The 25,280-nt window shown below is 42.2% G+C and overlaps 1 protein-coding gene across 1 annotated transcript in view; it reads right to left on the bottom strand.

Moving 5' to 3' along the window:
• Positions 1 to 7,725: 7,725 nt before the first annotated feature.
• Positions 7,726 to 25,280, bottom strand: part of WDFY2 (WD repeat and FYVE domain containing 2) — a 168,387-nt gene continuing 150,832 nt past the window's right edge. Inside the window, exons 8-12 of the mRNA XM_084235688.1 lie at positions 18,872 to 18,977; positions 13,788 to 13,889; positions 12,700 to 12,830; positions 10,810 to 10,918; positions 7,726 to 7,865 (exon numbers count right to left, since the gene is read on the bottom strand). Of these exons, the coding sequence (XP_084091814.1) occupies positions 7,836 to 7,865; positions 10,810 to 10,918; positions 12,700 to 12,830; positions 13,788 to 13,889; positions 18,872 to 18,977 (478 nt within the window). The 3' untranslated portion in view covers positions 7,726 to 7,835. The remainder of the gene's footprint in view (positions 7,866 to 10,809; positions 10,919 to 12,699; positions 12,831 to 13,787; positions 13,890 to 18,871; positions 18,978 to 25,280) is intronic.

Here is a 25,280-nt window from a genome sequence, read left to right as displayed (position 1 = left end):
CCTGGCAACCCGAGGCGGGACCAGAATGGCCTTAGAAACGCAATGTGGTGTGGAGTAGGGGCAGTGAGCAGGCTCCACCTCCCTCCCCGAAGATGCCACCCCAGCTGTGAGGAACCTACAAGGAACGGGAACTTTTGTTTTAAAATAAATATAGCTGGGTCTGGGAACAAGTTTCCTTCAGCTTCCGCAGCAGCATCTTTTCCTGTGTACATCTGTTTTGAGGATGTAGCTTTCTTAAAAAGTAGATGTTTAAGATGACCCCAACTGCCAGGAAACGGGTGGGAGGAGGAACAGATGTGCCGTGTGTCTCTGTGCACCAAGTGGGGGGCTCTCAACTGCCCGTGCTGCCTGTCCCTCGGAGCAAAGCATGACCAGGGGACAGTGCCTGTTCACAAAAACAAATGACGTGAGGCCTAGTTTACATTTACTTAAGATTAGGAGTGGCTGCAACAATGCACCGGGCATTCTGGTGCCACAGTTTGGTAAAACTTCTAAATTAGACCACTCAACCTCTAAGTGATGCCAGGGAAAGATGTAACAAAATCAGTGGACAGATTTAGAGCATTCATTCTTGATGTTCAAGGTGACAAACTTAACTAATCACCCACGGCAGAGAAAAACCCAGGTGGGCGCCGCTCAGCCAGTCACATGGTGCATGTCCTTAGAGGGGCTCAGAGCTGGGTTCTTGTCAAGGAGCCCCCAAAAAGGTGCTGTCTGGAGGGTGCTGCTTGCAAGGTCAGTGATCCTGGGTGCCTTTTGACTGCATCTCTCCTTTTCGGGAGAAAAGCATGTACCTCTGAGACTGGGGTGGCTGAAGTTGCTTGGGCACAGGTCGGCTGGGGGAGGGTGGGAGGGATGCCACCAGGGGCAGCAGGCTTGGTGCAAAGGGCAACCAGCTACTCAGCCCACCGGCTGTTCTACATTCTGTAGGTCATTGATTTCTTTCCCCTATATTCTTATCCATAAAATGGGCCTCATTAAGTTTTAATTTTTATTTATTTTTTAAATTCTAGAAACAATTATTATTTTTTTATTTATTTATACAAGCACCGGGTACAGTCAGAAGCGCGGGAGGGTGAGAGAATTCACCAGAGACACAGCAGGGAGCAGAGCAGGCAGACTGACGAAGCACACTGCTGAGGGGAGCAGCAGGCGGCAGGAGAGGTCTGCCGCGCCATGTGGGACCCTTGCAGGCGGCCAGGGATCGAACCAGTACTGCAGAGGCTGCAGGCAGCTTCGCAAGCCAGTGCTCAACCGCTGCGCCACCGGGGAGGCCCGGCCTCATTAAGTTTTTAAAGAGGCTTTTCCTGGTTTTATTTGCCCTGAAGTCCTTTATCTCACATGGAAAATTTATGAACCATGGCTAAAGCTGACTTTAGTGAAACATAAAAATATGTAAAGCACTACATGGCCACAGCCCACATCTACTGTGCTTAGAATTGGGGGTGAATGGAAGTTCACCTCTCTCTGCAGACTGCAGCTCTGTTTGGGGTCTAGATAGGAGGTGTGGGAACGCCCCAAACACTTGCCACGGTTTACTCAGAGTTAACCCCAAAGCCGGTCTTACACAGTCACGTTACAGCTCGCTAATAGCAATGATGGGACCACAGGTGCAGGAACATTTCCACAGAGATTTATTTTAAACCATGGAGGCAACTTTGCATTGAGTCTTTTACATCGGTAATGGCTACATGTACATTTCAGTTAGAGGGAAGCACAGTGGGAAAGTGAGCAGAGTTTAAGAACATTCACAACATTCAGCAGCATTTGAATGTAGAACTGGATACAGACATGTTAATGTAAGAAACTCTTGCTCAATCCCATCTAATCACATTCAGGAAGTCAATTTCAGAACGTTTGGTTTGGTTAGTGGACTCTAGAGGCAGAGAGCATGGCAAAGGCCAGAGGAAATCAGCTAGAACCACATTTGAGAAATCTGTTCCAACGTCCAGCTTCCTACATTCTCAGTCTGACTCTTGGAGAATCTGCTCATTTCAAAAGAAGGAAAAAGGATCTCCATAAAGTGATGCCCGCTGCAGTCAGGTTCTGATGAGGTTGCAGACTGACAGGTGTGCAGAATGGAGTCCACGTCCCTGGTTATGAATCAAGTGGTAGGCAGGCACGAACATGGGGCTAGCACCTTCCCCGTTGTCCAGTTAATGACAGCTTTCGTACACTTCATATATTTTTGTATTTTTTGCAGAATGACAGTAGACTGAAAGTCACTTAAAAAGCAAGGCAAATGGCGTAAAATACCGTATGTGAGTACAATGGTTAGCAGCTACACAAATATGTGGGTCCATGCTTCCTACTGGCGTATGCTACAGACATAAGGAGGCCGTCCATTCAAAAGGAAAAAAACAAAAACAAAAATCAAGTGTATAGAAATGAAATAGTTTTTAAAAATCTTTCCCTTTTTGTGTTACAGTTCACTCTCTCATGCTTCCCCAAGAACCAACAACAAAAAATAACAATCACAAATATCAAGGAGAGATTATAGATCTAAGCTTTAACTCAACCTGCTGTTTCTGGACATCTTTTTGTTAAAAAAATCAGCTACACTGTTTGACTCACAGAGGTGAATATTTTGAGGTATCTATTTTTCATGAGATGGTATCATGACTAACTTCCATCTTCACTATCTTTTTAAAACCTACCTGGCTCTAAATGGAAAAATGCAGGAAGCAATTTACTTGCTGCGACAGAAGACAAAGGCAGTGAGATGTGCTCCTTTTTACCCAGGTTGGCCATGTGCGCACTGTTCTTTGATAATGGTCAGGCTGACCCAGTGTAGACAATATTCATGGAATCACAGGGCTGACGGATTGGAAGGCAACTGAAGGATGGTCACTGAATTCAACCCATACTCAGGCCTTAACCTCTTTTCCTTGTCTCTAAAGGGGCTGCTATCTCCATTCTCTTAAAAAATTTCCCAGCATAGGAAACATAAAAGTAGAATTCTATTCCAGTTTTGCAAAGATGTTTGGACTGTGCCCTTGTGTGTGAGGCCTAAATAGATTTCTTGGTGGAAATGATAATGTGTAAAGGCAAAATTACAAACTAAAAAACCCAAGGGTTGGTAAGTATACAGTTCTTGGTTCTAAAGTTGAACTAAAGCTTCAAAGTGAAGACACATCCTGAATTAAGTTATGGACGTGGTATACTAGGGGAATGAAAGAAAAGGCAAGTGATATAAAAGCAAGACCTAGGGACACCGGACACCCTACCCAGCAGAACCAGGTCTCCAAGGGGTGCTTGCCTGAGCCCTTTTTTTTACTATCACTGAATTGAGAAAAATGTTCCCTCCCACTTGGTGAGTCCCACTGTGAGGAGGAGCTATAGGTGTCCCAGTGTGCTGAAATGCTCCATTACTTAAAGAATGATTTAAGGCAGAGAAGGATATGGCGGGTAACAGCTTATGTACCCATGGTCTTGCACTGTGTATTCGTTTGATGCTGCAGCTGTCTAGGGCAATCTTGTGCCACATTACAAGGGCTTTCTTTATTCAAAGAGGAGCAGCTGAGCCTGGCCCACCTATGTAATTATAGAATTAGTATGTACATTCTTACAGGCAAATCTGGAATGATTTATGGCCCCACCACCTATAGTGAGGGGCTGTTCATCCAGAAAGTGCAAAAATTGGCTGCCAGGGGTCATTTTAAGGTAACAATTTTAGGCATTTCTAGAGCACTTGATAATCTCTGGGAAGTCAACTTGCCAGCAGTTCCCAAGCTCCAGGCTGATACCAGATTTTAGAACCTTTGTTTATGCTGCTTCTGCAGCCTGAACAGTAATTCCCTGACTTGACTTACTCCTAACTCACCCTCTGACACTCAACTCAGAGGGCCTGTCCTCTGTGAGGAACGGGGTGAGGAACTCTGGGCAGCTCCTTGGGGCACCTCCCACAAGTCTTATCACTGAATTTACCAAATGTACTGACAGGATCTATCTTGTCTGTGTGGTCTACTCCAGATAGGGATGGGTCCTGTCCCTCAGGGCCTAGTTCAAACCCTAGTGTATGGCAAGCATTCAACAAGCAGCTGGCTAAACTGGACCAGAACTTCAAGGACCATCTAGATTACTCAGTGTTCAAAATGGACTTAATTTCTGTGTTTTCTAATCAAATTGCTAGGTATCTTTTTATATCAGGAAAAAAATTAATGTTTAACATTATTTTAAAGGAGAGAAAAAGGATTTTTTTGCAAGATGCTTTCACTTTAAAATATAAATCTTAATGAACAAAGTCACTTATAGACAATGAAATTACTGTCTGAAAGGGAAAACTGAGGGGGTCTCATTTAATGAATATATCCGGTAATTGATACATAGTCTAGATCTCTCCCTCTGCTTCAAAGTCTAAAGTCGGGCTTTAAAGATTAATGTTAAGCAAAAATAAATTACACTTTAAAAAGATATAATCTCAAAATACAAAAAGGTGAAGTTCCATTCTAAGAGCAAAATGCTATGGGTCAGTCTTCAACGAGGGGAAGGTACATTTCCAGTGCCCCTGGTTTTCCACTTAGCGTCTGTCATGGGGGTGGTCCGTGAGGAAGAGTGTAGGAAGTAGTTTGTGCTGATGAAGACCTGTAATAAATGTCTCACTGCACAACACCCACCCACTCTTCACTCAGGGCTGAGGCCTAAGGAAGTGTCAGATTTGCATATGAGCAGAGGAACAAACCTGGTTCCTGAGAACTCCCTGTCTCAAGGCATTGGAAGTCACTCCTCCCACTCAAGCCATTACGAGTGATGTTCAAAAACAACTGTTCGTTGACATTCTTCTTTGAGATTCTCTTGTTTACACCTTAGCTGTATCTAACTGCTTTGTAGGACTAAAGTGTTCTGTGCTTAGAACATTCTAGATCTCTGAAGAGCCTTTCCAGTTTTGTGATTTTATGATTCTTTGAATAAGACAAACAAATGAGAAATACATCACGTGGGCTGACCTTATATAAAAAAGACACATGATTCCAAGTACTTAATCTAAAATCTCATTTGCTACTGTGGAGACATACCCAGGCAGTTAAAGTTTCAGTAAACATTTCTTTGGAGAAACAGAGAGCATGTGATTCGTTTTATCCCGCCAAACAACGGCTCTTTGTGTGACAGGTACAGTTTTGCCACTTTCCCAGAACAGCCATGTTAGGCATAACTTGCCAGAGATTTCATAGGCTGAAGTAACAAAAGAAGCAAGAATATATGTAAAGTGCAAATCCAAGAGAGCAAAATCAGAGCTATGACGGGGAACCTAGGCAGGAAAAAAGCCAAGTGCTGTTGCCAGTTTCCTTTCCTCACGAATGAAGCCTCAGCTTCCTTTCTTGAATGAAGCCTCCATTCCATAAAATGCTTAGCAGACACCCAACACCAGCACACAGCTCCCCATGAGTTACAGAAGACATGCTGTTAAATGAAGAATTTACTGCATTACAGACACACAGTTGGCTTGCTAAGCACTACTTACCAAATTTAAGCATTCACACAGGAGCAGGAAAGGGCAGAGCAATGGGTTCCTTGACATATCTGTGGTTTTGATCGCAACTCATCATCAAAGAGGTGTCAAGTGGTTGCTACCCCTGAGTGGCTCTGTGGACTGGGGGACAGCCATGCCGGGAGGGACCTGGCTAGAGTGAAGGGCAGGGTCAAAGGCCACAATGACCCCAGCATGTATGTACATGTGATCCAATGAGGACAATCAAATTCCCGAATGGAATCTGAATCTAGTCCTAGCTCAGAATTCAAGCCGGGTGCCTGACCTACTGTCTCTGTAACACTGCACGGCCCTCTCTGTATGGGCTCTCTGGGCTGTATGGGCCGAGCTCCAAAGTTCAGGAGTGGAAAACAGTGTTTCATTTCTATTGCTCAGTTCCAACACACAGTTCTCTCTTATGTACAACTTAGAAAGTGGCTGCAGGTTTTAGTAATAAATACAAAATATTTGAATATTCCAAATTTAATTCTTTTTCTGAAGCTCTCTCATACAGCAATCACATGACAAAGACTCAGATTAGTTATAAAGTTTTGACTGAAGGCAAGCAAAGGTCGTGTGGAAGGGAGTGAAACGACAGGCGGTCGCTTAGAGTATGGTCACGTGACCGAGTGGGCCGAGGGCCCGGATAATGCTCTCCCATCTCATGGCTGCAGCGCGGGGCACATCTAGTTTGTAGAAGCCCCATCCCCAAGAGCACACTGGTCCATGTCAGGGGTGGAATCCAAGTATGGCTGGTAGTATTTCTCACACTTAGAAAGAAAAGTTATAAAAATCATGAAGGAATAAATTGCTTTCTAGGAAAAAACAAATAGGATTTTGAACACTACTACCACGTCCTCAAGTCAGAGGTGAACATGATATTGTGGAGACAGAACTTTAAGCTAGGGAAGGGCAAGCAATTGGCCTGCTTACCTGCAAAATTTTATTTAATCTGATGAGCCACAAGAGACAAGTGATCCCTTGCTGTTCTGACAGGTGAGGGCCGAATGAGGAGGTATGCAGAGCATACTTGGAATGGGGTACCTGCTTGCCACTCATTTTAATTCCATTTTTACAGGTGAATATAAGATTTTCAAAAAAGGATTCCAATATCGCAAGCTGAGTCAGTACCCACATGAATACTTCACTTTTTCAACTTGGACTGGATTCCCTTAAAATTAGAGTTCTTCAAGTTCATTTTCTAAAGCCCTTTTTCATATTCCCAAAAGAACACAGCACAGGCAGCAGAATTCAGTGCTTCCTGAATATAGTATGAAATATATTCAGGTATGAATGTAGCTTCCAGCTATAGTATGAAAGTGTGCAAGTATTCCAATAAAATACATTAGATAAAATAGCTAGTTTTTAAAGGGAAGGAAAAAACAGCTAGTTTTTAAAGGGAAGAAAAATAGAGCAGGACACAATCTCAGCAACAAGTTAAGTTCAAGCTCAGAGGTGATGCCACACACCTCACAGACACTCTAAACAGACAGCGGTTTTGGTTTTGTTGTTTTGTTTGTTCTTAATATTATGAGAGAGGGAGAGTTGTGTCAATGAAACTAAAACAAGGGCTCAGAAAACTCCAACTGAATTAGAAATGATCCAGGCACTGAGGGTCGAAGCTCCGAGTCACGCCATCTACTTGTGTGGTGCCAGTGGCTGCGAGCAGCTTTCTCACAGTATGTACTTCCATGTGGGAAAGAGTGGAGCCAACTGAGACAGACACACAGGGTCATCTCTATTCAATAAGAGCACGGATGGGTGAGACATTATAAGCGGATCATTCTGCAGGCGATTCAAGAAGTCAGTTGGTAAATCCACAGTTTTCCAAATCTCTCAAGTGAAGAGGATTTCTAAGAAACAGAAACACTGAGAACAAACAGTGTAAAAAACATACATTCTGATGAACAGTGGATGAGGGTGAGGGCAGATACAGAGAGAAGAAAAAGATGCTGACCATGTGACTCCATGTGAAGAAAACATGGCAACCACTCTGTAATGACCACAAAGCCCCAAACAGATACTTGCTTCATTTCTCCTGACACACAAAGCAACAACGAATAAGAAGTGTTGAAAAATACAAAAATTAACATTTCACACAGAATGTTCAATATACTAAAAACAATGTAGCACAGCCAGACTGTATAAACCATTTGTTAAAAAAATATCTTCTTTTATATTGTATGAACAAGTTGAAAGAGTTCCCGCGTAAGTGCTTACTGACTGCTCACCACGGTATGTGTAGGTAATATGCAAACTCAGGGAGGTTCTTCTCTCTTCTTGCATGTCTGCTTTTCAGCTCCAGTAATGGTTTGGATTAGAACAATAGATTCTTGAGTAAATACTATCTTTCTGATGCTTGGGAGGATCAAGATACTACAGGGGTCATGTCCCACAACTGTCAAAAGAAAACGAAGATAATACAATGAACTAAAATTAAATGGTGTGGAGGATAAATAATCCTTGTAACTGAAATCAAGGCAAATTTTTATAAAACAACTAAATACTGTACTAACATGATTTCTAAATCTATAAAATAGTTTTTTTTTTTTTTAAGATTTATTTATTTATTTATACAAGCACTGGGTACAGTCAGAAGTGCCGGAGGGTGAGAGAATTCACCAGAGCCAGAGCGGGGAACAGAACAGGCAGACTGACGAAATACATTACTGAGGGGAGCGGTGGGTGGGGCAGGAGAGATCTGTGTGCCATGTGGGACCCTTGCCATTGGCCAGGGATCGAACCTGTGCTGCAGAGGCTGTGGGCAGCTTCGCAGCCCAGTGCTTAACTGCTGTGCCACCAGGGGAGGCCCTAAAATAGTATTTTTCAATTAAAAGTTCAATTATAAATTTCAAAAAGATGACAATGGTAGTTGGACATTTTATTTTATTTTTATCTGTTACATAAAGTTTTATTATGGACATGCAATTTTCTCCTTATATCAGCAACTTGGCGATATTGCAGCTCACTAGCATTGCTCTTTCCTATTTAGGCAAGCCATGCAATCAACTTTGTGCTTTTTTATTTTATTTTATTTATTATTATTTTTTAATTTTATACATTTTTTACATTATTTTTCATTTTTGCACAATGTATGCATTTTCATCTTGGTTATAGTCCCCACACAATTCCCAACCCCACTTCCCCACCTTGTTTTGATCCTACTCCCTCTCACTCATAGCAGAAATTTAGAAAACCTAAATAAGGGACCAGGAAAAAGACTAATTATAATAAAGTAAAAATTAGAATCAACAAGCAACTATAAACCAGAGACACACTACAGCGGGGATGGGGTAGTTGGACATTTTAATCCAGTTAATGGAGAATAAAGGCAGATTAGATCATTTGGGGGGGCAGGGAACTGACATATATTAGACAGAAAAGGAGCACCAGGGACATGCCGTGTCCTTTCCACATCTTATCTCATTTAATCTTCCAACCAGTCCCATTAGATGCCTCATTTTCAAAAATACAGTAACAGAGGCTCCAAGAATTTACTTTAAAATTACTCATCGCTACTAAGGCCTGGTAGTTTCCAAAGGGAGTTATTTTAATCGCCTCATTCTACTGCTGATCCCAAGCATGGACCAGAAGGGGTCTCAGTGTGTTGCTGAGCCTGTGCCTCTGTGTTTCCCAAGGAATGACACAGGTGCGGCCCTGTCTGTCCTGGGTCTCTGTTATGGTACAGAATCCATGTGGTCACCACTGTCCTTGGAGCACCCCCTGAGGAGTGCTTCTGGATTAATTGATCTCACGGGGAAAAGATCTTGTTTATTACCTGTTGTCTTATTCAAGTCTTACTATTCATTCAACTCAACTCTCACCTCCCCACAAAGCCTTCTCTAGCAGCACCATCTCCTACTGAACTCTTAAAAGTAATTCTGGTCTGTGTTACTCTTGGCCACAGTACATGTGACCTATTATTAACTATCTTTTTAAGAGTGTTCCCAGTAGAATAGCCCTTGCTTGCAGGCTGGTGTGGTATGTCTTATTATGTTGTGGATAGCCAGCTCTTAACACTGGGCCTTGCATGTAACACATTCTCAAAAACGCTCACTGCCAAGGATAACATTTTGAGTAGACTTCACATAATCTTGGTACTCTTATATATTCACAGGGCCAAAGATAGAAAGCTTCTAAAATAAGATGATGTTCTATAGCAAACTAAAATGCTTCTGCAGAGCAAAGGAAACTATATATACAAAATGAAAAGGCAACTTAAAGAATAGGAGACAATATTTGCAAGTCATATAATCTGATACATAATTAATATTAAAATATACAAAGAACCGATACAACTCAGTGACAAAAACAAAAATAAGCAAAAAAAAAAAGCAAATAATCTGATTTAAAACTGGGCAAAGGACTTGAATAGGTATTTTTCCAAAGAAGATATACAAATGAACAAAAGGCATATACATAGTTTCTCAACATCACTAAAAATTAGGGAAATAGAAATTAAAACCAAAATGGGCTACTATCTTATACCTATTAGAAATACCGATTATCAAAAAGACAGGAAATAAGGACTGGTGTGGAGGGTGTGGAGAAAGGAGGGTGTGGTGAAAAAGGAACCCTTGTATACTGTTGGTGGGGATGTAAACTGGTGCTGTCACTATGGAATATAGTAGGAAGGTCTTCAAAAAAATTAAAAATAAAACTACTGGAACTAGAACCACATTATCTAGCAATTCCACTTCTGGGTTTTTTATTGAAGGAAATGAAAATACTGAATTGAAATTACACCACTATGGTAACTGCAGCATTATTTACAACAACTAAGATATGGAAGCAACCACGTGCCTACTGATGGATGAATGGCTCAAGAAAATGTGGTATATATGAACAATGGAACATTATTCATTCAGCCATAAAAAAGGAAAATCTTGTCATTTGTGAAAACTGGAGTGTCTTTGAGGACATGCTAAGTGAAATGAGTCAGACAGAGAAAGGCCAATATTGTATGATCTCATTTACACGGGGTAACTGAAAAAATAAAAACAAAAAGAAAAACCACCCAAACTCATAGATACAGAGAATAGATTATTGGTGGTTACCAAATAGAAGAAATGGGTAAAGGGAGTCAAAATGGACAGCATAGTTACTACCAGTAATACTGTATCACATATTTGAAAGTTGCTAAGGGGGTAGATCTTAAAAGTCATCATCACTAAAAAGAAACAAAGGGAAGGTGATGGATGTTAACTAGACTTACTGTGATCACAATATATACAAAAATACTGAATAATGATGTTACACGTATGAAACGGATGCTATGTCTATTATAGCTCAATAAAAAATATGTATTGCAGAGTGACAATTAAAAAAAAGCTCCTCCCTACCTTAATAACTTTGTCAGTTCCAGCAGTCAGTAACCATCCTCTGGTTGCATCGAAATGCACATGCACGATGTTGTGCTTGCTGTCATGGAAGGTCGCTGTGGGTGCACGTCTGCAAGGAGCACAGAGTTTCCGAGAGTAAAAGGTAGTGATATGTGAATGAAGGAGATCGAGGGTGACATTTAATGCTAGTGTTTAGTCAAATGGCTACAACTGCCTCTCAGTTCTACCTTTATTCCCTGGTGACCTATTATTAAAACAAAACAAAATCAAAAAAAGCAAACAAAAAAGGCAAAAGAATTCTTCTCTCTCTAAAATGGGAAACAGACAATGAAATTTCTAAGAATCCTTCTGGAGATTTTGTTGCTCTGATACAGTCTGTGCTTTTGACAATTTTTTTTTTAAATGGTATAATGTTCCCAAGTTTGATCGCAGAAAGAATTGCGTCAATGACCTTTGCCATTTTATTTTTTTGTAAAAAAAAAAAAAGCACACTTGTTTAAAATGCCTAAGATTTTACTATTGTCTGCTAGAAGGGCCATTTAGGTCCCCCCCCCCCACCTTTCCCCTGGTTTAATTGCAGACCTGGTTTTCTGTAGCATTCTAATGGTTTAACAAGTTAAACAATATATAGTTAGGCATTGTCAAACATTGTTATTTGTTTTGTGCCTTTTAATCTATGCATGATTTTAGTACGAAATGCAGGTGCTCTGGAGGCAGTGCCAATGCTTTCAGAGAGAGGGCAGGAAACTGCAGTGGGAGGCCCAGCTCTTCCCAAATCATCTTTCCCAGGTCCCCACTCCTCGGTAGCAGGCTCCCTGAACATGGCTGTTTCCTTCTTTTCTAGAGATCACTCGGTAGAACAGATTTTCAGCATACTAAAGAGCACTTTAAAATATTTAGAATTAGAGATTTGGGTTTAATTTGCAGTTGCTCAGACTTTCTGGGTCTGTGTCTTTTTAAAATGAAGAATTCAACCAGACTATCCCTGAAGCCTTTTGCAGCTCTCTAATTTCACGAGCTGCTTCCATCGTGTGTGAGCGGGAAACAGCCAATGATCATAAAAGCTTCCTCATGCAAGGGCATCTAAATTTATATTTGATATGGATAAATAAGAATAAAAAATGCAAGTTATGGTTATTTATACTGTAAGAGAATGCTCTATTCATTTGCCAAACATTTCCTTTAAATGCTGACCTCCTCTGGAGCATTTAAAATGTTTACATTTACATACAGCTTCTCAGACACCTATCTCGTACTTAAAATGATTCTACTTTATACCAGGTGCTGGGGGTAGGTGGGGATGGAAGGATTAGGCAGACAAGTTTTCTATGAGCCCCTGCTATAATTCACTAATAGCATTTTGTTTACATCTGGGACAGCTTGCAATTTGCTGACACAGACCTGTGCCATCCTGCAAAGCATACACGGGGACAGTACGTGAGGTCCTAGTTACTGGATAAGACTGACAAGCAAGATGGAGTAGTGTTCGTCTCTTAAGCTTAGCTTTTCCTGAAAAAGTGAAACCTGCTAGAGCCTGCAGGTTGATTCAGGTCCTGTAAAGATACCAGCATGGGCCAGAAGGTGAACCTTGGGTTCCCATACTCCAGCCAACTATCAATGAAATGAGGAGACAGTGGTTTGGCAGAACATCTATTTTCAATGCATATAGCACTGGCCCCCGCACAGAGATGAAGGCTTTGCCAACACCCTCTCTTCTCACAAGATAACACAGACTTCCTGATGGGAAGGAAGGCTCTGCTCACTTGCCAAGGTCTGTGTTCCAAACCCATGGTAACTGGGGCACTGCTGGTTATGGCTGCAGGGCTGGGTGCAGCTCTTAGGACACATTCTCTCGTAACCCTGGCGATTCTGCAGATGGTTGGAACTTACTCTTCATCTGTGATGGCCTCGTGGCAGCTGTCACAGACTCTTACTTCAAACTCGAAGCCCATCAGAGGGATGGAGGAGCGCTTGGAGCTGCACTTGCCGCAGACTGCCTTCCCGCACTTGCGGCAGTGGTGCTGGAGGGAGAGAAAAGGAGACTCCTGCTGCAACGTCCCCACCCCACCACTCTGGGGAGGCCGAGGGGCAAGCCACAGTGTGCAGGTGAGGATGCTAAACAAGGGTGCTCCAGAAAGCGGAAGAAATACACAGCAGGTGAGCTCTCTTTCTACACTATTTTTGCATCTTGAGGACTGGTAGGAAACATTTGACTGGGTCACTTCCCCTTCCCTCACTCTTGGCCCCTTCTAATTCAGCATGAAGTCTAGAGGAAGCACCCAGCACTTGAGTTATCTTAAAGCTAGGTATACTGAGAAAGTGCCAGTTCCAGAGGTTACATGGCTGGATGAAGGAGAAGTGGATGAAATCTGATTCAATCCATTGTCTACACTCTGGCCATGCTCAAGATAGGTGACCACAATTTGACTTCCTGGGAGACAACCAAAGCCAACAACGGAATCAGACTAAAAAAGCTGTATTAAAAGTAGATCAAAATAGGGGCCTCCCTGGTGGCGCAAGGGGCTAAGCCCCAGCACTATGAAGCTATCAGCAGCCACAGCAGCACAAGTTCAATCCCCAGCCAGGGAGCAACCCACATGGCAGAGCAGACCTCTCCTGACTTGCCCGCTGCTCCCCTCAGCAGTTTATTTCAGTTAATCTGCTTGTTCTGCTCCCCACTCTGTCTCTGGTGAATCCTCTCACCACCCCCCCCCCCCACACCTATTGCCTACAGCCCAGCTCTTATATGCATGAATAAATAAAATGGATCTTTAAAAAAAAAAAAGTAGATCTAAACAACAAAAACTAAGATTGTGAGGAAGGAAAGTAAAATCATTTAAGCGGGAATAAATTAACAAGTGCTTTCAGGGTAACTTATCCCAACCAGAATTCCCATGCAGGGGTGCTATCTCTTCTAAGATCACACAGAAAGTTATTTCTACACTATTACATTTTGATGAAGCATCCATTTCACCCACCTGTCTCAGGCCAATTTTCTTACTGTCCCACATTTGCTTGAAGTTCCAGAAAAAAGGCTGATCACACTTTTGGCAGGAATCACTGTCCAACCATTCAGGGGTCTTGTCAAACAAAGCACATAATAGGCCACAGTGAGAAGCAGTGAGGACAATGGAACCACTGACATTGATAAAACAGAAATCAGAATGTGTTTATTAAGTAACAGAGGTGCCATTTATCAACCATTTAAAAAATATTTACTGGGCAAGATGGAACAGTAAAGACGCCAGACTCAGCCCCTCCCCAGATACAACACAAGAGTATCTAGAGAGACTGTCCTTGAAAAAAACCAGAGGGCTGGAAGAACTGCATTTTCACAAGAAAGGGAGCTAGAAAATGTCACACAATCCTGCCTGGAACACCACTTGGGCACTCTGACCCAAGAGAGGGAGGGACGGCTGAAATATAGGGTCTCTTTCTGGGGACTGCAGGGCTTACTCTCACGTGGGGGACCCAAGGTCCTGGGAAGTGCATTTGAGAGGGGAACTCACACAGCCAGGTGTGGAAAACAGAGGGTCTTCTTCCAGGGCACAAAAGAACTCTGGGGAGCAGAGATTTAGGGTGAAGTGCTAGGGGAGCAGATAGAGGAAGCATATACAGATTTAACGGAGGGGTCTGCATTGGGTGATCCTTAAACTCCAGTGGGGAAATAGGAGGGAGGGATTGTTTTCCAGTGAACACAGATGACTTCCACGGGCTCTCCCTCTGGCTGAGTGGAGCCAGCAAGGGCAAAGGCCATATGTTGTGCAACCATCCTTTAACAGGGTGGGCCCCAGGAAAGGGGGAGGTTCTGGATTTTTCTGCCCCACCCAAGGGAGGGTGGAGCTGAATAGGGAGAAGAAGCTGCAGAGGAGACTGAGGAAGGAAGGAAGCAGGATGGAGCCAGGAGACCTGGAGGAGGTACGTGGAGCAGAGAGACACGTGAAGAAACTGCGCTTGCCTTTTGGTCGTGGACTGGGTGACACAGATGTGGGTGAGACCCGTGGGGAGGTGACAATGGCAGCTTTTGTCTTGATTTTGATTTTGCTCTTTTCCTCCCAGACTTTTCTGGTTGTTTCTGATCCTTTTCTGTGGGTCCCCGTCAGAAGGTGCTTTAGACTTGTGGCAGGCTTTTGGGCTTTGCTCTGGGCCAATCCTGCTTGGGTGGAATTTTACCCACGAGGGGACGGGTAACTTTGGGTGCTTGATTTAGAAACTATATTCTTTGCCTTTCCTGTGTTGCTTACTGATTGTATCAAAGTTCCTTTTCATTAAAGTCTCATGTTTTGTGTTGATGCGGCAGATGGCAGAACCTATTTAGAGCAGGCAGGTTTGTGAGGTCTGGGGTGCCCCTCTCCCTGCCTTGTAACAATCCCAGGCTGGTTCATTGTCGATTCTCACAGATGAAAAGAGAATTTTGGAGCCCTTTGTAGAATTTTACAGGTACTTAATGCTGAATCAGGAGACAAACCAGCAGACAGGAAAATAGCAGCGAAGTCCCCTAGACTCGGAGTGACACTGCAGCCCATGCCAAAGCCGAGGAGCCCTTCATCGCTCGCGTCTGGGCACAGGTGTCTGTGTTTACAGATGCGCATGCGCCCACAACCTAGGAGGTGGGCAAGACCACAGGTGGCGGCCACAGAGGCCAAAGGCAGGAGGGCAGAAAAAAGCCTGATTAACTTCAGTTTCCCTACGCCATCCCAGTAGAAATCAACCAGAGAAGAGGGTTAGAGGGTGAAGTATCCTGATCCCTTCACCAGTAATGCCTGAGGCCACTAGACAGCCCCAGACCAAGGGGCAACACTGATTCCCATCAGGGACTGGCAGTTTGAGCCTACAAGCCCCTGGTGCAAACAGCTGGTGTCTGAATCTTCGGGGAAGTCCCTGTTGGTAGAATTTGTGGGGAACAGAAGGCTGCCCACCTGTGGCTCCCTCCAGAGGGCTCACAGGAGAGGTTCTCTTTATGGTTGGCTTCAGAGTTAAGTGAAACACCTGCCCCACTAGTGCCTCGGGCCTTTGCTAATACTTTAACCTACAGTGCTAGCTGCCTCCAATTTGGCTTAACGCCCCCACATTTACATTTGGAGTTTGTGCCTCTGGGAAAAGTTCTGTTTGTGGAAGCTGCTGGAGCAGCCCCCTTCTGTTCCCTCTCAGGTGGCAGCACCTTCCAGGGCCCCAAACTGGACAGCGGACTGAGAGAGGTCTGCAAGTGGCGTTGTTTTCTATCACTGGCACTCAAAGGCCTTGAGAAATGTCTGCCTCTCACCCTCCTGTCACCATTATTGGGAACTGCAGCCTAATCCTGTAGCTTCCAGAATGTTCTGCTCCTGCCCATGCCTCTGGGAAAAATTAGGTTTGCAGAACCTTGTGATCAGAGTCTGGCTGTAGATGAGGGGTCAATGTTTGCCTGAGGCTGTGAGGAAGGCTGTGATGAAGGAACTGAGGAGAGGGGAGTTGCAAATTTCCACTTAGGGATCCACAGCCTCTAGGGAGGCTTGAGCTCTTGGTATTCTTTAGCTGCATACTCTGTTTTCCACTGCTCCATCTTGTACCCTGTGCTGACACCAGAGCCCCCAGCACCCACAGATGCAGAGGTTTCATTCTAGAAAGCAAAAGACAGCCCAGTATCTCTGGCCAACAGTCTAGGACTAAATCCTATAACCTGGAATCTTAACAGAAGGCCAGCGCATCAAGATAAGAAAGAAAGCTGTGGAGCTTAACCCACAGAAATGAACAGACTATGAAATAAAATGAAGAAAAAGAAATGCACCCCAAATGATGGCACAAAGCAAAACCCAGTGCAAAAAATTCTTAATGAAATAGCAGTAGGTAACATACCTGAAGAGTCAAAGTAACAGCCCTAAGGATGCTCACTGAAATGAGAACTGAGCTATGTGTATGTGTATATGGACTAACAGTATAAATACATGTTTAACCTACAGGATGTCAGCCACTCATGGTCTTCATCTCTCCACCCTTCTGCTGAAGCCTCTTTTCTCTGGCTGCCCCTACAGTCCAGTGCTAATGCTGAGTGTCACCTTGCCTGTTCATCTGGTCTTTACTCTTGGCATTTCTTGTCCTGGTCAGAGCACATCTGGCCCTTCAATCTCTCCACACTATGTTCTTCCACAAATCTTTTGCTTCAGCATTAGCCAACAATGACAACGCCCTTTCTGAAATATCCAGTGCTAATACTCTATCTTACGTAGATTGTAACCAAATCATTTATACTATTTAATGCTTTTTGAGGCTTTTCTCCCATAGGTCTTTTCTTCTAGAAAACCTGCCAGCCTTCAGGGCAGGCACTGAACCCTTATCTGTGTCAGACCTCTGGAGGTGAGCACTGTACAGCACTTGCCATATTCAGGAAGCAGCTTCAAAGACCCACCTCAGGGGTTTATGTGGATAAGATACTACATTATGAACACCACCCATTTAGAGCTAGGAATCACTCAAGAGTCCAGTAAGCTGGTACTCAGTGTCAATATCCTTGTGTTTCAAAAGCATAATTTGAGCAAGATGGCTCAGAGGACTGCCTAACCAACCTCCTGGCATTGTATCTGGAAACCACATCTTTATCATCTTTTGGGCTTTTGTCCATCAAGGGTGGAGGTTGTGTACTGAGGGAAAAGGGCCACTGGCCCCTTTCTCCCTTGGTCTGGTAGGTTAGGCTAGGAAGAGTTCAGGACAGGGCAGGTGTGGCTGACCTGCACTCAGAACAGTCTATGGTGCAGAACCACTACTCGCATGGGCAGCTGGGGTTACGGCCTGAACACTGTACCAGTTTCCCTGCCTTTATACTGATAGGGCCAAGTGACACTTTCAAAGCAATATTCTGCAGTTCCCCACTTCCTAACAGTAAAGATAATTTTAATTAGTTACTAATAGAACTCCCAGGGATTTATGGTTTGAGCAAATCAAGCTTTAATCTTCTTAAGCATTTAATTACTGGCATTTGAAAGGCATTACATTGTGGGTAATAGCAATGACTCTCTTGAAATGAGATTGGGGCGAGGGCATGGAAAGAAGTTGGGAAATCGGTTTTGTCTTTTTATAGTGTTGCTTTTATAATTCTGGCATCCTGCAAGGAAATAAATGAGAAGAATATATACTATCGAAGGGAAAGTTTACCCAGCATAATACTAGGAAAATGAGAAAATGGTTAACTTTGAAGTACTTGTCAAGGGGATATTCAGTAAACATGTGAGTTGTTAAGATTCTCAAAGATGAAGAAGAAAGTTCATAAGAAAAAGGATGCTATGACAAAACTAAATATATGCTTAAAAATGGCTATATGTATCTGGAGAACTGTTTAGAACATGACTCATAAAGACAAAAATAATTATTTCTAATATTTCTATTATTATTAAAGATTCTTACTTTTATCAAATATCATTCCTGGCACACAAGCCACCATTTCCCTCACTAACATAAAATACACAAGTTTTGGTTTTAACGGCATTTTATAGAAAAGGGCTAATCTCCTGAAAATAGATGGTTCCTTTTTCTCAGCTGAACTTTTGTTGTGAATGATACAACACATTTAAAATCTTAGTCTCACTTGCAATTCTTCTAATATCTCCATTACCTGAATGTGACACACCAATTTGTGAGGGATTAAAAAAATTTGGAAAAAGGGCCTAGGGCCTCCCCTGGTGGCGCAGCAGTTGAGTGCTGGACTGCAAAGCTGCCCACAGCCTCAGCAGCACCGGTTTGATCCCCGGCCGCTGGCGAGGGTCCCACATGGTGCGCAGACCTCTCCTGCCGTGCCCGCTGCTCTCCTCAGCAGTGTATTTTGTCAGTCTGCCTGTTCTGTCCCCCGCTCTGTCTCTGGTGAATCCTCTCACCCTCCCACGCTTCTGACTGTACCCAGCGCTTGTATAAATAAATAAATAAATAAATAAATAAATAATTCTTAAAAAAAAAAATAAATAAAAAATTTGGAAATGATGTCTTAGTTCGTGGTTTAATCATAAAAGAAGTAAGAAATGAGCAGGAGGGCAGTCTCCGTAGAGCCAAGTCCAGCGGCTGTGAGGGAGCAGCTCCCAGGCTACCTGTCACCTACCTCCTGCCTCTCCACATCCATGTTCCAGACGACAATCCCACCGTCAACCCCACAGGAGATGAGCTGCCGCGTGTGCTGCGCATAAGAGAGAGCCTGGACTTTGTCACTGTGAAAGAAACCAAGGGTTGTGACAGTTCAGAAGAGCAAATGAAAGCACCACAGTAGGAAGCCCAATGACAATGAATGCACACGTGTACCCCAACCCCCAAGTGCAGATCTTAGAAGCAGGATGGAACTGTCAGCATACTACCAATCAGAAGAGTACTCCAGATTTAAAAAAAATCAAAATGCTAATTGAGGCTTCAGGAGGAGGTAGTCTTTGTCAGTCACCAACACTCAAGAGATAAAGCTTGTTGCTGAACCTGTTGTAACATCTTATTGGTGCCTTCCTTAAGTCAAGTCTTTTGCCTTGCGTTTGTTACATTTGTTCAAGAATCATGATATTACCTTTTAAAAATATACTTTAAAGTTTTGGGGGTCAGCCATGGAAACGCTCACTTGACTTACTTGACAGGTAAGCTGTCTTCTGAGGTGGGGAGCCTACACATGTCATTTCTCAGCTCCTAGAGAGAATCCAAAACAGCAATAGAGGTCCATTGACTCTCTATTTCTCTAGTCTGCATCCTCTCCCCACTGATTTTGTGTTTTGTTTTCTTTCTTGTTCATACATGGCTGACAACTTATTCCCTCTTGGTGGCAGCCATGATGGAGAATTCTGTTTTATGGTCAATTATTGAAGATTAGAAAAAGATTACAGAGATCTCTTCTCTACTGGGTAAAAGAGAAGAGGAAATCTGGTTTCTAGGTTGTTTTTGTCTGAATATTTTTCTACTTTTGAGTTTAACTAAAGTAAAAATTCTGTGCTCACTGGGAGGGAGAATAGCTCTTTGAAATCTGTACTGCTGACTTTTTGTGGAAGAAATGTGATCTTTTGACCTGTGACAGACATTGTAGAACTGAAGCTATTAAGCTCGATATGTTTGTGTCCACAAGTCACATAATACACAATACACATGTGTGTGTATTGAGTATTTTCAATTTCCAGAGGGTATCAATAAACTAGATTATAGCACCTTTTAAATAATTTTAAAAGCAAACAAAAAAATTGCTTTTGTTTGGCTTATAAAAAAGTGGTTATGTAAACTAAATATTTCTAAATGTCATAGAAAATAAGAAAACATGAAATTTACTAAATTTAAAAATTTCACTAAAGTGTAAAATTGTTTTAGAATATGAAAGAGAAGAATAAAGGACAAATTTGGAAAATGAATTGTATTTGCTTTGTCTAAAAAAAAGCTATAAATTCTGGCATATTTTCCTTTTTCTTTATTTACTGATTAGTGTCTTTGATGACAATGCAAAAGTGTATTCTTCTCCTTCAATGGAATTTGCTTAGCAGAGATTTGGTGTCTCACCAGGATTATTTCCAGAGTGTACGTTGACTTAAAGTCTCTAAAACTCCTTTAACAATTCTTTTGGTTTTGTCTTTCCAGCCTGAACTTTATATTTTGAAAAATATTAAAATTTTAAAATACTATAGGTAAAATGTTATTAAGTATTTCTGAAATTATATGTTTTATGGGAAGACCTTGGCGATTCACCCGTGCTTTCATTGTCTATAATATGTTCTTATTCTTGGGGGAAATAGTAATCAAATCTCATAGGAAATAATGATGTTGGGTATCTCAACAGAGAATTTTACTCTTCTCTATTCTTATTTATTTTACTGCAATTATAACAGTAAAAATTAAAGCCTCTATAATCTATAAATAACTTTTATTACTCTGATACTTGACTGAAGGATCTGTTATAAAAAGCTACAGGCCAGAAAGGACAATATCAGAGTTCATGGAAAAGGACGACCTGTACCAGATATTTTAAAATGTTGATATTTCAAAGACCAAATTCTTGAGCAAAGGGTACCAGGCTGACATTGCTGAGACACTTTAAAATGTGCTAGTCAGGACTTCCTTGGATTTTTGGACTCTTTAGTCTAGATGCAGATGACTGAATGAATACGGACTGCAAGCCAGAAACCAGTAAAACAAGAATAAATCACACAGAACTGAATGAACAGGGAAAATTTATGGTGGTTATTTATCTGAAATGTTGTTGACGTTGTTTTTAATGTTTTGTTTTCTGGATATATGAGGATGCCTTTTTCTTACTTTTTCAACACTATCTCTAACCTACAATTTTGTAAACTGCCTTTATAAACTAAATTGAAACATTTACAAATTATGTCCAATATTTACTTAACCCTCAGAATATAACTCTTAGCCCCATTAATAGTCATAATACATTTGCATAGGCTCAATTAGAATCTATCCACAGGACTAAATAGGCAAATCAATTAAACAAGTAAGTCAGCCCTTACCTAAGTATCAATTTGAGAATGATGCTGCTAACTGAATCAGATAGGACTAGTGACTTTTAAGAATTCACGAAGCCATTGGCTACCAAGCCCTCACAGGAAAACTGACCTAATACCTGGTTTGCAGGATCCTGCCTTACAGTAAAGCCAGGTAAAGAAGCTACCAGACCAGGAAACTAGCACATATTCAGAAACTAGAGGAATTCAACCAGGCTTATAAGTAGGTCAAATATGGTGGAATTTCTTGGGCTTGGTTTCCTAGCCTTGAGCTTTGAAAAATCCAATGCAAGATTCTTTATAAAGACATCCAGACAGAGGTTAAATTTTATCACTTTCATAGTTGTTTATTTGTGAGTGGCTCTCTACTGGCAAAACAAATCCAAGAAGGCCTTTTTTTCTGTGATCAAGAAGTCTTTTTTGACATTATTATAACTACAGTAATAAGGAGAAACATCAGGTGGACTATGAAGATTTTGAAATGGGCGAAAAGAAAGGTATCTTTTCTAAGGAATGTTAGGTGTTGTCTAGCACATCCTTCTGAGTTATCTGATTCTATGGGCCTTTTTGCCTTTCCACATCTTTAACTTAGTTATTTTATAAGTCTGTGGGTTACAAAGGCTGATATTATTGCAAAATAATCTTGCCAGTGAAGATGCATGGCCCACCCTCCCATGGAAAAATCCAATTGTGAATTAATTCACTTACAAATTCATTTCAGCATTCTCTAGTACCTGTGCATGTGTCTAGTCTTTGACTTTCCTTGGAGCTACTTGTCAGCTTACCAGTTCCGTTACTAATTAATGACTAATATAAAATCCTTGACAGCTATTCATTTTTTAAAAATCAATTGTTTCTCTCTCCTGGTTGTTATTTTATACATTTGAAAGTATGGAGCGCCACCAATTCTCATATTCAGGGGCAGAAGGAAAATCTATTTCGTTGAACTGACTCATAACCCTGTGATTTGAACTACATTTCATTTGTTAAGGCACCTTGATACATATCAGTGATCTTGTAAAACCAAAATAAGTTACAGAAAGAACTGCTTTGCCACACATAGCTGGCAGCAACTCACAGCAACAAATACATAATTTATGGGACTCCAGTTCTGTTAATATTCCAACACAGAAGAGTAAAACACAGTGATGAATGCTGGATTCTAAGCTTTGTAATAAAGCTGTTCAAGGACTTCTTGATTTAAGGATTCAAAGTATAACTACCTTGCAGTTAAAAACTAGGTGAGGAACTATTCCTGGGTTCACAGATTAGAGTTATAAAGAATAAAGGAAACCTTCTTGCATTCATGTTTCATCTGACATCACTAGAGCATTTACAGTAGAAGGTATTTCAGAGCTGGTTATTATTATTTCATGGATGAGTACACCACGTCCTGCATTGCAAATGTTCTTATGAGCACACAAAAACCCCACTTTTCACAACCACCAGGACCTGCCATCTACAAAGACTACACTTAGCGGGATGGCCTCATTTCCTTTCTCATCAGCCCTAGAGGCAATATATGTCCAACCAGGCTCAGCAACATAATCCAGGAGGCCCAATGCAAAATGAAAATACAGGGTCCCTTGCTAAAGATTCATTAAGAATTACAAGATGATGACAGCCCAAGTGCGGGGTCTTCTCTGCATGTGTGTGTGCGCAGGGAGCAGTGCCCATGAAGCCTGACACCCCTTATGGAAAAAGAGTACAGAAGTCTTTTTGCTCCTTATAGAAATAGATTTTCAGACACGGGCTAACATCTGCCCAAACGTTAACTTAGGTCCTCTTCCATCCCCTAAGAGTAGGAGGGACTTCAGTGTATAGTATCTTTTGTTCGTTTGATGAAAAATCCTAGTATACATGCTAAAAACCAATCAGCTGTGCATCTGCTACCAGAGATCTCGCTCTCTAAGTCCAGAATGCCCACATTGGTAGCTCTTCCAAACCTCCGGGACCAGAGAAAGCTGCTGCTGAGTCATCCACACAGGTCTTCCAAATGACTGATGCCTAGGGCTATCCCATGCTGAGAGGATCTGACAAGGATTTGCCTCCCCAAGGGCCCTTTGACCCTTGAAACCAGAGTCTTCTGTCTGGGAACACTGGTTTTAGCACCACTTTGCTGTTTGCTGGCCAGGGTGGAAGTTCATATTAGCCTCTGTCCTCTGTCCACTTGCAATTTCCTGAAATTTACTTCATGCAGTTCTGTTATTTTTTTTCCCTACTTTTTTTTTTTTTTTAAAAGATTTATTTATTTATATGAGCACTGGGTACAGTCGGAAGTGCGGGAGGGTGAGAGAATTCACCAGAGCCAGAGTGGGGAGCAGGGCAGGCAGAAGGACCGAAGTACACTGCTGAGGGGAGCAGCGGGCGGCAGGAGAGGTCTGCGCGCCATGTGGGACCCTCCTCTGGTGGCCGGGGAGCAGCTGGGGATTGAACCGGCGCTGCAGAGGCTGCGGGCAGCTTCGCAACCCAGTGCTCAACCGCTGCGCCACCGGGGAGGCCCTCAATGTTATTTTTTTTTAAGATTTATTTATTTATGCAAGCACTGGGGTACAGGTCAGAAGCGCAGGTGGGTGCAAGAATTCACCAGAGACAGAGCAGGTAGAAGGACCAAAGTACACTGCTCAGGAGAGCAGTAGGTGTGACAGGAGAGGTCTGCCTCACCATGTGGGAATCTCCCTGGCCAGCAGGGTATTGAATCGGTGCTGCAGAGGCTGCGGACAGCTTCACAGCACTGTGCTCAACCCGCTGCACGACTAGGGAAGCCCCTCTCCCAATGTATATTTATATATAAAGAGCTATTTCTTTATCAAAAGGTTTTAAGGATGCTTATAAAAAAAGTCTTTCATGTGGTAAGAGTAGGAAGAGAGAAACACAGTTTTGACCGAGCACCTGTGGATTCCTGCCTCAGTGGAGGGGGTCCGTCATACAGGATGGCAAAGACCTTGATTTTACCTGAGTGCCAAATCAAGTTACCATCTAAATGGCCAAAAAGGCCTACAAGCCTAAGAAAACACATAAGAAAAATTATGGTCATAAAGTTGGTTATGAAATGATAGGTATTATTTAAGAAGAAAAAAGGATCTAAAATGCCAAAGTACCATTATTAGATTTAACAAGGTGGGTGTGGGACAATAAATGGCCACATTTTTGTTTCTATAATATCCAATAAACTGGTAACTGATACTTGAAAAATAGAACTGGTCCCTGAAATTGGAACCTTTTCTTTGCCTTTCCTTCTACAGAGCTAACACATAATCATGTTCCACCTGCTGCAGGGAATAAAAACACCAAAATACTTCAAGTGCAGATAATACTGTATAGAGGTTTACTTTCTGAGCTTTTTCCCTCTGGACTTGGACACATTCTCACTGCCATCAATCACGCTCCATAGTAGGAAAGCTTTCTGCTGTGGGATTATTCTACACCAAATCAAACTAGTTACAAAAATATCTTATATCTGCAGTGAAGGAGGGTATGGCACTGCAGAGCCCAGATAGCAGACTTGGGGAGGTGACCCTCCACACAATGAAGGCTTCCAGGGGAAGGCTGTCTCCCCACCCTAAGTGGCAGGGATCTCAGGTTCAATCTGTTCTCCCAAGTTCCCAAGCTCACCAATCTTGTCCCTGATTTGGAACTCTGACCACCATTTATCACCTTGGCAGGAGTTGGGAAAACCAGGAATTGTAGGAGAGCAAAGTGGAAAGCCTCAGGGCCCAAGCAGAAACTCTTCAGCCTCTAGAGAAGAAAAGAGATAGAAAACACCCTGGAGCCTGGAGGGGATCATGGGTTAGTCAATGTACATTTTTGTATCCCCAGTGCCCAGGCCAGCACTACAAAGGTCTCTGTTGCACTAAGGTTTGGGAGACCTAAGCTGTCAGCCGAGGTCTTTAAGGATGGTATTTCAGTCATCTCAAGCAAAAAATAATTATCTGATCTCTTTATTTTTATTTATTTTTTTTATTTATTTTTTTTTTTTAAAGATGATTTTTTTTTATAGAGGCATGTTTTATTTATTTATTTGTTTGTTTGTTTTGT

This window comes from Talpa europaea (genome assembly GCF_964194135.1).
Source record: "Talpa europaea genome assembly, chromosome: 6".
In the NCBI taxonomy this organism is placed as follows: domain Eukaryota; kingdom Metazoa; phylum Chordata; class Mammalia; order Eulipotyphla; family Talpidae; genus Talpa; species Talpa europaea.
Note: the sequence above shows the minus strand (reverse complement) of the source record. Positions and strands in the feature narration are given on the sequence as shown.